At 49.0% G+C, this 11757-nt stretch overlaps 3 protein-coding genes across 4 annotated transcripts; 1 reads left to right on the forward strand and 2 right to left on the reverse strand.

The window, feature by feature from the left end:
• Nucleotides 1-925: 925 nt before the first annotated feature.
• On the forward strand, nucleotides 926-2504 carry LOC100844536 (embryonic protein DC-8). 2 transcript variants are annotated; one of them, XM_014899069.2, is made up of 3 exons: nucleotides 926-1336; nucleotides 1443-2002; nucleotides 2036-2504. In XM_014899069.2, exons 1-3 carry the CDS (start codon nucleotides 1030-1032, stop codon nucleotides 2318-2320), a joined length of 1152 nt encoding a protein of 383 aa, XP_014754555.1. In that variant the 5' UTR covers nucleotides 926-1029; the 3' UTR covers nucleotides 2321-2504. The 2 variants fall into 2 exon arrangements, with proteins under 2 accessions (XP_014754555.1, XP_003562029.1); XM_003561981.4 differs by having other exon boundaries at nucleotides 1443-2504.
• Nucleotides 2505-2554: 50 nt separating this feature from the next.
• On the reverse strand, nucleotides 2555-5660 carry LOC100828832 (major facilitator superfamily domain-containing protein 12). The gene is made up of 9 exons (XM_003558683.4): nucleotides 5100-5660; nucleotides 4949-5018; nucleotides 4669-4865; nucleotides 4483-4558; nucleotides 4087-4170; nucleotides 3891-3970; nucleotides 3666-3792; nucleotides 3502-3561; nucleotides 2555-3376 (listed from the first exon to the last, which is right to left on the reverse strand). Exons 1-9 carry the CDS (start codon nucleotides 5270-5272, stop codon nucleotides 2837-2839), a joined length of 1407 nt encoding a protein of 468 aa, XP_003558731.1. The 5' UTR covers nucleotides 5273-5660; the 3' UTR covers nucleotides 2555-2836.
• Nucleotides 5661-7449: 1789 nt separating this feature from the next.
• On the reverse strand, nucleotides 7450-11358 carry LOC100844846 (F-box/kelch-repeat protein At1g55270). Its single transcript, XM_003561982.4, has 2 exons — nucleotides 10668-11358; nucleotides 7450-9381 (listed from the first exon to the last, which is right to left on the reverse strand). Exons 1-2 carry the CDS (start codon nucleotides 10668-10670, stop codon nucleotides 8131-8133), a joined length of 1254 nt encoding a protein of 417 aa, XP_003562030.2. The 5' UTR covers nucleotides 10671-11358; the 3' UTR covers nucleotides 7450-8130.
• Nucleotides 11359-11757: the final 399 nt, after the last annotated feature.

The raw sequence follows: 11757 nt of genomic DNA on the forward strand, positions 1-11757 counted from the left end.
CTTTGTTATGCATCATAGCAATATCGATGGACGGTCTGTGAAAGGACATGTGTAAGAATCGTCCAATTTCTTTCCGCCAGCCCTTTAATCCTAGGAAAATCTTGCATCAAGACTCTAGAAAGATCTTGCATCAGAACTGTACAGATCATCGACCTTTTGTTGATGGATGAAACTAAACATATCGTACAGTAACGCAAATGGGTCACCATTAGAATACCCGCCTAACCCAGTTCGATCAAATGAACTAAAATTTTAAAATTGTAGTCTCATATTTTGAAAGAAAAAAAAGATAAATGAAGGATGGTGACCCATTTGCATCGCCAGTGTTTTCTTTTAGAATTCGTTGATTATTTATTTTTCCTTCGCTGAATCGTAAGATTGCACTGGCGGGATCCTTAGATAAATTCGAAAACCAAACACGTCTAAACGAGACCGAGCTACTCATTTGCATAACCGGGCTTGGGTGCATTCGATCCAGAGCGAGTGACTGCACAAGAGGATCTAGCCCGCTTGACGCCACATCTGTCTGTTTTAAACACGAGACCTCGCGCACACGTAGAGACGTGCGGCTTAGTTCTGTCCCCGTCGGCCGTCGCGCTGACACGAATCAGGTCGGTCGATCACTGGCAGTATCAGCACTCCACGCGGCCCACCGAGCAGACGGCCATGCCTTTGGAAACGGCTCGTCTCCGTACGCGACGTACTACGCCAGGGCCGAAGAAGAAGAAGAAGCCGAAGCGACTAGAAGCAGCCCGTCGTCCAGAGCGATCGATCAGCTGATGAGCACCCTTTCCGATGACCCCCCACGACGTGTCGCGGCAACGTGCCACCTTGCCAGGACACCCGTCGCGGCGCCACCAGCCTCGCTCATACACGCGTCCAACCACTCCTTCCCCATAAAACCCCCCCGCCCGCGCTCCAAAACCCAAACCCGATCACTCCTACTACTGAGACTCCCTCGCATCCAGTCAGTCCATCTCGCAAAGCACACGATCAACAAATCGAACTAGAACTAGCCAGTTTGAGCCAATGGCGGCCATGTCGCGGTCCAGGAGGCTGGCGGCGCTGCTGCTGCTGCTTGCGCTGGCGGCCGCGTCGGGCGTGGCGGCCAAGCTGACGTCGACGGAGCAGCAGGGCGCGGCAGCAGCGGCCAAGGAGGGCGACCCGTCGTGGACGGGTTGGGCCAAGGACAAGATCTCCGAGGGGCTCGGCCTCGACAAGATCTCCGAGGGCCTCGGCCTCAAGCACGCCGTAGCCGACGACGAGGAGGACGCCGCCCGCAAGGCCGGCCACACCGTCAAGTCCGCGCGCGAGTCCGCCCAGCACGTCGCCTCCGGTAACCTTACTTTACTTGAGACTTGAGAGATCTCGTATTGTTCCTTCCTCGTGTTATCGAGACTGACAGAGCTCTCGTATTGTTCGTTCTGTGTGTGCGTGTGCAGAGACGGGGAGGCAGGCGAGCGGCAAGGCGGGCGACGCCAAGGAGGCGGCGGAGCAGGCGGCGACTGGGGCGGCCAACAAGGCGGGGCAGGCCAAGGAGACGGCCAAGGAGGCGGCGACGGGGACCGCCGGTACGGCGTCGAGGACGGCGGAGCAGGCCAAGCACAAGGCCAAGGAAACCGCGGAAGCTGCCAGCCAGAGGGGCGCCGAGGCGCACGAGCGGTCCAAGCAGGGGAAGGCGAAAGTGGAGGAGACGGCCAAGGAGAAGGCCGGACAGGGGTACGAGACGCTGAAGCAGACCAAGGACTCCGCCGCCGACAAGGCCGGCTCCGCCAAGGACACGGCAGCTCAAAAGGCCGCTGCCGCCAAGGACGCTGCTGCTCACAAGGCCGGTGCCGCCAAGGACGCCGCCGCTGACAAGGCCGGTGCCGCGAGGGACGCGACGTGGAAGGCGCAGGAGAAGGTGAAGGAGTACAACGAGGCGGCCGCGGAGAAGGCCGGGAGCGCTAAGGACGCCGCCGCGGAGAAGGCGGCGGCAGCGAAGGACGCGGCGGCGGAGAAGGCAGCGGCCGCGAAAGACACCGCGGCGGAGAAGGCCGGGAGCGCCAAGGACGCGGCGTGGAAGACCGCCGAGCAGGCGAAGGGGAAGGCGGGGAGCGCCAAGGATGCGGCGCTGGAGAAGACGGAGTCGGCGAAGGAGGCCGCGTGGGAGACGGCGGAGGCGGCCAAGGGGATGGCGGGAGACGGGTACGAGAAGGTGAAGGAGAAGGCGTGGGAGGCCGCTGACGCGACCAAGGAGAAGCTCGGGGAGGTCAAGGACAAGGTCACCGGCGCGGCGGACGGCAAGCAGAAGAAGCTCCGGACGGACGACGAGCTGTGAAGAGGAGGGAAGACGATGATGATCCCCGCATTTCTTGCCGTAGTTCCTTCTTGATGATGCATTCGAAGTCCCTAGTTTGAGTTACGCTCTTTTGCTCTAGTTCCTTCCTTTTATGTTGCTCCAATGCTCCTTGTAAAATAATGTAAACAAACTTTTTTATCTTGCACGAACAAGTTCTTGGCTATTTTCCGGCTGTATTGGATTCGGATGTGCGTGTGCATAGTGGTACACAACGAACACGAGAAACTTTTTTGAGAGAGAAATACACGCGTGGCCCAAACGACGCTGGAAACAACTCGAAACTCATTGCCCACTGAAAACCTGAGGTAAAACTATGAACGACGAACACGACGGCTAGTACAGAGAGAAGCCTCCTCCCAAATCTAATTGGAAAGTGCAGCTCTAATAAAATTTATCACTTTCCTTTTCAAACCTAATTGAAAAAGGATTTTCCACATCTCCTTCCTGATGCAGTACATACAGAGCCAGCCACGGATGAACGAAGCTTCAGAGACTTCAGACAAGCAGCGGAGCTTCCAGCGCGGCAGACGCTCTCCCTCCGTCTCTCATGTCCTCACCGGCGTCGTCGTCCCGCAGCCTGAGCGTGGACACGACCACCAGCGTGAGCACGGCCCAGCACGACGGGATGAGCCCGGCGCCGTAGCGGCTGGCCGTGTTGAGCCCCCTGGCCCCGGCGCCGCAGCCGGGCCCGACATCATACGACTCGAGCACGAAGAGTGCCACCCCGCAGGACATCTTGTCGAGGAAGCTCAGCGAGCCGTAGACGAAGGCGCAGCCGTTGAGGTCCTCCCCGACCAGCGCGCTCTCCAGCCCGATCGTCGTCACCATCACCAGCGCGTTGGCGGCGCCGATCACCATGGCCAGCGGGTACATCAGGTTCCGCATCTCGCCCGGGAGCACGAACACCGCCGCGCCGGAGATCACCCACAGCGTCGCCCCGATCGCCAGCAGCGACTTGAGGCGCCGGCTGTTCCACTTCATCTCCTGGAGCACGATGGACACGAAGAAGCTGCAGCAGAATATGATCCCTGGAATCTGCAAACATGTGACAAATACCAAATTAATGTCTGAATAAAGAAGCAAGTTGTTTTTCCTTCAAGTCTTTGGCCGTCAGCAAGTGAGCAATAAGACTGAATGTGATGAACTGAAAAAAAGCTTACGATTGCTTTCGAGTATTCGTTCATTTTCAGGTCTCTGGTGACGTAGAACGCGATGAGCGACTGTAAACAGCAGAAACAGAAATAAAGTTTGTATTCAGGTTAATCACAATGTCATACTGAATCGGTGGTCTTCTGATGACTGAGAGAGCAAGGTTGTTGCTAACCTGGGAGACGTTTGTGATCAGTCTCGCGAGCATGTACAGGAGAGCGACTTGGTAGTACAGGGTCTTCTTGAACCAGTAGCTCCAGGCAATCCGAGCCCGCTTCTTGCAGTTAGGCTCAGATTTCAATCTGCAGACAAGAACACACAGGATTTCGTTCAGCAAACACTATTTGTTTGTTTACAGTTACACCGATGCTGAAACTTGATACTCTGTCAGCAGGCATACGTTGGTTCCTTTGTCCCAACATGGAACAGCACCAGGAAGCAGCATCCTACGAAGATGGAAACGTACGCGATCCATCGGTACTGCAGGCCAAGAAATGGAAGGCAATTACAGTTACAATGCATGTAAAGCAAACTGTTCATAAAAGGAGTGGTAAAGGTACTTAAGAAGAATAACTCTGAAAAGGTTAGAATTTCACCTGAAGGACAATGTCTGTGCATGATTTCGCCTTCACTGCACCAAAGACAGCTAACGCGATCCCATATAAACCAAGGTTTGCCACCTGTGTTTGCCACACTCACTCGTAGTCAGAATCTTCCTTATGTGAAAAAAAAATACTCGGTGGAACAAGACAAAGGTTGGTACTACGTTAAAAGTAAGCATGAATTGCTTCAAGCCACGTTCAGCCAGAAAAGGAAATCCATAAAGAGATATACGGAGTAGTACTGCTTTTCCTTTTTCAAAATTCTTTTGGCCTCCTATATATGTACACCAGTTATTACAGCAATAGGATTGTGTGGAAATATACATGGAATGGCAGAATTCCGGAGCTAACTCCGGTAACAAAAGAATGCGGCCAGTTTTTAATACTCACCATAGTGGACGCATTTCTGCAGCTCGCCAACGCCACCCGGCTTGTCGGATTCGATGTCATGCAGTTCACCATGGACCTGGATCAAGGTACAACCAATCAATCAAAGCTGAAAACACTCGTCAGAGAAAAGGTTCAGTTCTTCAGCCATCCAGAGTTGAAGAAGCAAATTCAAGGGCGTTTATTTACATGTGGGAAACTTGTGTGGCCGCCCAGCCGACGTTGAACACGGCGGCGAAGAAGCTGTAGCCGATGGTCTTTAGAAGGTAAGAGTCGGTGCCGAGGATGGTGCAGAGCAGGCATCCGCCGAAGACGGAGGAGAAGGAGACGCCGACCAGGACAGAGCCTCCGATGTGCCACAGCTTGAAACGCCCAAACCGGTCAATCTGATGATCAAAACACAATTAACACAATGTTCAATTCACAGGATCCAGAATTTCACTTCCGAATGAATGTTTGTTTCGAGTACCATCTCGCCTGCGACAATGGTCATCAGCCCGTCCGCGACCTGGCCGGAGAGCATCACGATAGCCGCGTCCCTGCAAGGAGATTAAAAGCTGATTACAAAGATGTCGAAGCTTTGGGGTGGAGACAGCTGCGTGCGTTACGCCATTAGTTACCTTGGAGCGAGGCCGATTTCCTGCAGGAAGAGCAGGAGGTAGGTGAACCAGCAGGCGGAGGTGATGTCGTTCAGCATGTGGCCGACGCCGTACGACAGCACCGGCCACCGCCCGAGCGGCCTGGCGGCGACCTCGGCCAGCTGCTCCACGCCGTGCTTGGGATCATCTGCCATGGCGCCTGCAGACTACAGACTACAGAGTTCAGAATAGAGAGCAGCAACGGCAGCAGCGATTGTTTCTGAAGAAAGATGCTGGATCCAGCGGTGGTATTTATAGGAGTTCAGAAGAAGAAGGCGCAAATTAAAGGCAGGCGCCGAGTCCGCGACTGATTTTTCTTTTTTTGGTTCTTCTTCTGCTGCTTGGTCTTCGTGACCTGGTGTTTGGCCTTTCTTTTCTTTCGTTTTTCCTCTCCTGCGGCTCTTCCTCTGCATTCTCGATCTGACCATCTTTTGCTGCTTTCTTTGGCGCAGCGGGAGAGAAGGGAATTTTGCTGGCTGGCTGGCTGGCTGGCTTTGATGAGATCAGTTACTGATCAATGCGAAAGATTTTGCGGCGTGATATATTGCTCGATTGCGTGGAACTGTCTGTCGAAAAGAAGAAGCAGATAAATACGACATCTATGTCATTAATGTGAAAGTTATTGCACGTTGCTTCAAGGGCAACAGGCTAGCTATCACACACTATGATGAGTACGTTCTCGCCCGGTTACAATGATAACATTTCGGCCGGGCCGAAACCTCGAGTTGCTTCTGGTACCGTCGAACCTGAAATACATGCACCGAGTGTTAAAGGTTTAAAAAGAAATTCAACATGTATCTACCGTGAGTCCATGGCAGTGGCACGCTCTTTAGACAAAAAGAAACTGGAGAATGGGAAATAGGTGCTGGTTGACCCACCACACGGAAAAAAAAATACTCCCTCAGTTCCAAATTAACTTACAAATCCACGTCAGTTAGGAAGTACAAAAATAAACTAAGTGTAATCCGGAAAAAAGAATGAAAAAAAAAAACTAAGTGTAAGACTAGTTATGTGCTTATTACACTCTGTTTGTTCATTTCGTTAGCTAATAGAGTATATAGTACTCTTTCTAATTCTAAATTCTTGACTCAAATTTGTCCAAATATAGATATATCTATTCTTAAAAAACGTCTACATACATGTAATATCTCGACAACAACTTAAGATCGGAGGGAGTAACGTTTTATATGCATGTGCATTACGAGGAAGCAGCACGTTGACAGTCAAATTGATCCTGGCCAGAGGTAAACAACACAATGGCTTGCTAATCGAGTTACAATCACTGCTCTCGTGCAATAAAAAGATCATCCTCTGACTAGCTGGGTCAACAAAACAATGTGAAATCAAGAACAGATTTCCCGTGAAGTCATGTCAGATTCGGTCATCAAAGAAATCAGGAATTGACAGATTTAGCCGCCTGCCTGTCGTGTACTATTATGAAAGCGTAGGTGCTTAACTAGATTGCTAAACCCAGTCTTGTCGTCAGCGTTTGCTAAAAGGCCGGTGATCAAACTACTCTGTCAGACTATAGCTTCCATGTGAAAATGTGATGTACAGTACCACTAAAAAAATTAAGGTGGCTATTTCCATTACTAGAAGCTGCATGCATGTACCAACCTTTCAATGGAGGCATGGAGCTCAGGCATGTGCCCTGAGCCATATCTTACAACAATCATGCAAACTTTACTGTTGTTGGGGCATAACAAAATGAGGAAGATGGAAAATATGGGTTCTTTTAGCAGAAAAGTTGAGTGGGTAGGTTTTAAAAACTATGCAAAGTTGTCAACCACATGGACCAAGCAAGCAACCAAATCATTCCATCTTAAAGAACAGAGATGAGTCCATCTATGAAGGGTTAAGTAGATACTCCGTAGAAGGTGTTGGGTTTCTTGCTAAATACTGTATTATATTTCTCTTGACCATATTAGCAGCCCATGGTATACGCTTACGACCATGGGCTTGACTTGCCTACCATTTGTCACCGTCCGCGTCATCACCTCCATTGCCCTGTGACAGTGATCGCATACAAAAATCACCCTAAATATGTTAACCTATGCTGAGTTCTGTGTCGAATTTCCCTGTGACATAATTCTCATGCAGAATTTCGACAAAGCCTTAGTAGGCCTGTACACGCACACCGGGTGTATGAAGCTGTTACTGAATTGCGATTCCTACAAGAAAGATCTATGATAGACATTTTCAGCCATAACTCCCATATCAAATCATCTATACAGATCAGATGCCACAACTTGCAAGGGCATAACAACCAGGCAGGAAGGTTTTCAAAACATAAACATACGATTTGGGGTCTTGGTTTGTCGCCAAATCACCATATCAAATCATCTATACAGATCAAATGCCAAAACTTGCAAGGGCATAACAACCAGGCAGAAAGGTTTTCAAAACATAAACATACGATTTAGGGTTTTGGTTTGTCGCCAAATCTGAAGTTTTTTTTGTTGCCAATCCTTGGCACTGATGGGCAAGGCCCAAAATTTTGTGGGGTTGGTTTTGGCACAAATCAAACACACCATTATTCCTCTTACATTTCAAGTATAGTCTGCTGCTACAACACATACAGTTTGACATGCCTAATATGCTAACAGCAATGAATAGCACATTCATGAGCCTCAGGATAAGGTGCGCTTTCTGCTGTCTATCATCAATAGCATCAGCTCACCAAAATCTTGAGCACTTCTGGATGAACCATCCATATTACGGAAGGTTCCTCTTCCCCTCAGAGACTCCCACATTTTCATAGGCAACCAAGGTTTTGGTGTCCTCTTTCATAAACATCATGCAACTTGGTCAATATCTGAGAACTATAGGAATAGGAATGGAACCAACAGATGCTCATTCTGGCAACATAATGTCTCTTCGCTGCAATGCTGGGGTACTGTCATACTGGTACCCATATTCCAACTTCCCATTGATGGGTTCTTTCAAAATCTGTTTTTCTTTACCGTCAAAAATAAATACATTTGAGCATGTTTGCACTAGACAGACAGCATACTCAAACTTGGAGCACTTGGGCTTGGATAATGTGGGCCTTCCACTGACGACCTGCAATTGTTGACCACAAGTTTGCTATGAATGATCTGTGCTGGCCCCTCCGGACAAAACTCTCGAACATGCGGGCACTGTCAATCTCAATAACTGTTGTTGGGTCAGAAACATCAACAAGTGTGATGCTCATATTATTGCGGATAATGCAGAGCTTTCCATTCAATGAGACCAAAGCTGCAGCTTCAGAAGCCCGTGAGCTGCTCAGATGGCGCCTACTGTCAATGACTCTTGTCCACAATCCCGTGTCCCCATCATAAACTCTTAGCTTGCAGCCATCCCGGCAATCCACTGAATAAAGTCGACCATTAAAGGAAATGCTTGGATTCCGCCAGCCCGCGACCATTTCAGTACCAGTGCTTGACCACATGTTGAATGTTGGCAGATAGACCTCACTCACGACCTGCTGATGAGAATCAACTCCTTTTAGGAACCACTTGCCATCATATACAACTGATACTAAAGGCACCATTCCTGTGCTCATTTCAGTAATACAAGCCCATCTATTCCTGTTTGGATTGTAAACCTCGGCAGATCTTAGAGTTCTGTGTATCCCTTCACACTCCCCGCCAGCAACATAGAGGCAGTTGTTTATGACACAAGAGCCAAAGCAGTGCCGCTTCCGTAGCATATCTGGAGCCCGGTGCCATTTGTTTGTCCGAGCATTATAAAACACAACACGCCTCATAGATCCTCGTACCGGATCTTTGCCACCAAATAAGTACAAATAGCAGCCACTGAGAACAGCACAACCAAAGCCTGTAGCTTCTGAATACTCAGGTGGAACTGGAGGAAGTGACTTCCAGAGCTGGTGCACTGGATCAAAAGCATGCCAAGACATCTTCTGATCACGATCTCTTTTGAATACATAAACCCATTCTTCTGCCATGCCAAATTTCTTGCGCAATGAGTAATAATAATTACCAGATAAAAGTCGGCTCCATCGTTTACAGACCAAACGAAGATTAGGGTGCTCGACTCGAGGAACCCGCATCAGACATGAAATTGCCAGGTCATCAGGAAGGCCAGGCAGAAGTGGCGCCTGAGTTCGGCACCTCTCCTTGCGTGAGCTCCTTGACTTGCGCTTGTTCGGTTTAACATCAGGTTGCATGCATAGCTTAGCACCAGAGACAAGCTTTCTGGCATTCACAACAGATTTAAGGCCTCCATCTACCCTGCAGTAGCAGGACACAGACTCTACCTGCAAACGCATTGACCAATCAAATAAGATGCTTTAATTGATCTGAATGCAGGACAACAAAAGTTTGAAACAAAACCAAAGGGATGCAAATGCAATCCTCCTTTTAGCTGTGCATCATTTATCAAGGAGACAAGGACACAAAAACAATCTTGTCCATCCATTAGCAAAATATGGTTGACATAATACTCGGTACTGGAAGAGTAACGATGTTTTGCCATTAATTGCTGCTTATAATAATAAATAGAGGGAACAGATCACAGGGCTCTATTGGAACAAAATATGTAATAACTTACGGGTTATCTTTTTTCTCAGGACCTAATAACTTATGGGTATTAAATCAAGTAACTTGGCTTAGAAGTTACACCCAGGCTTGTTACTGGACTTTGCATGACAAAATGAAAAATAAAATGGCATACGAAACATGGTTAAAAAGGATTTAGTGCTCGAATTAATTTAGTACAGGAGCACTCAGCAGCTAATGTTCAGACTTGACTCTAAAATTAGAACAGCTTGGTTTTGGCTCCAGTTATACTTTCTCGGCGAGGTTTTTAGTACCAAAAATAAAAATCTATTCACCATGCTCAAAATTCATAAGGTGTAATCATGATTAGTATGTCTTCCTTAAAACCAGTGCACATTGCACAGGTTGACCATGAATTGACTACTTCTCTAGTGGCTGTAAAATCAGCTTGGCTGCAATTTAACTTGGATGGGAACCCTAACCAACAAATTTAGGACGACTTTGTTGTTTGCTACTATCACCATATCTAAAATATCTGAAATGAAAAGCCTCACAGTACACTGGCATTATATGTTGCACAGAACCACGATACCAGTAAGTCATGGAGATTCACTATTTTCAACAAAGAATGGTGGGATTTTTTTTCAATGATGGAAGCTCTATTGATCTCAACGTCGCATCTAGCTATACAAAAAGAATGGCGACTTAGGAACACAATTTAATATACTTTAAGTACAATATATTAACATAATATATAACCTATTAATCTATACGTTTTTGCTAAACTGAAATAACAAGAGGAAACATGGAAAATGAACCTCAGATATGGTTGCCGGCACTAAGCAGTGTGATGATGAAAAATCAAGCATTGATAAATGATAAGAGGACTCGGTCTTAAATTTATCCAACTTATCCAAACTAGAACGACCTAGAGTTCAAAAGGGAACTTTACTCTCAGTTCTACATAGCAACGAACTCGGTTGCTGCCCAAATTCAGCGGCTATGGCGTGCAGGGAGAAAAGGAAGGAGAGGACAGGGAGCTCACCATGGCGAGGGAGAACCGTCGTCGGGTAGGGTGGGTGGGCCGCGGACAAAGAGGATCGCCCCCTGCGTAGATCTGCCGATGGACGAGAGGCTAGCGGCAGAGACAGGAGGATGGGATGGCAGCCGGTCGTCGGAGAACAGAGGCCGTCCTAGCTGGAGAGGTTCGGCGGAACCTTAGAGCTCGGGAAGGATGAGGACCTCGGCGATGTGCGCTGCACCTGGTAGCGGTGGGGGCACCAGGAGCAAGGGAGGAGGCTGGCTTGTGGTTGGGACGACGCGGGCAGTGTCAGCCATGGACGAGGTCCACCTCCAGCCACGACGGGAAGATGGGTAGTGGCGATTTGATTAGGGACGAGGACCAGGTCCGGCGACGGAGGTGAGCAGCATCGAACGAGGAGACGGAGGCGAGCTCCGGCCCGTAGAGCAGCAGGATGGGGGCGGCCAGCGACGTCGGAGTGGACGGCGAGAGACTCAGAGGCGGATCTCGGGATTTGGCAGGGAAGATGATGGCGGGTGGTGGGCCGGAGGTGGGCGAAGGGTGCGGCTGAGGTGGGAGAGAAGGGACGCGGCGGCGCCGGAGCTCGGGAAGGGCGGCAACGCCGGAGCCCGGGAAGGACGAGGGCGGCGCAAACCCTAGAAGACCGGGAGCCGGAAGAGAGACGACCGAGCGAAGGACAAAGAAAATCGGGCTCGGGGCCGTGCTGGTTCTGGATTGGGGCTCGGTGGCAAAACGGGCGTAATTAGGGAACCAAGTGGTGGTATTTTCTGAAGCAGTGGGTACAAAAGTCTGAGAAACTGGTGTCTGTGTCTCTGACTTGGCTTATCAAAATGAAGACTACGAAAGAAACGGAGTACTCGCTCCGTCCAACAACAAAAATGTTTCAATTTTGATCAAATTTGAATACACCTATACACTAAGTCATGTCTACATACATTCAGATATTAATAAACTCGAGACATCTTTTGTTGAACGGAGAAATACGAAATTTCCACGAGGAATAGTGCTTTTAACCGATATGATCATATTTCTAAGATTAAAGCAGCACCACGCCACTAAAATGGTTTCACAAGGGAACAAGAAAAGATAACAC

This window comes from Brachypodium distachyon, chromosome 1 (genome assembly GCF_000005505.3).
Source record: "Brachypodium distachyon strain Bd21 chromosome 1, Brachypodium_distachyon_v3.0, whole genome shotgun sequence".
Lineage (NCBI taxonomy): Eukaryota > Viridiplantae > Streptophyta > Magnoliopsida > Poales > Poaceae > Brachypodium > Brachypodium distachyon.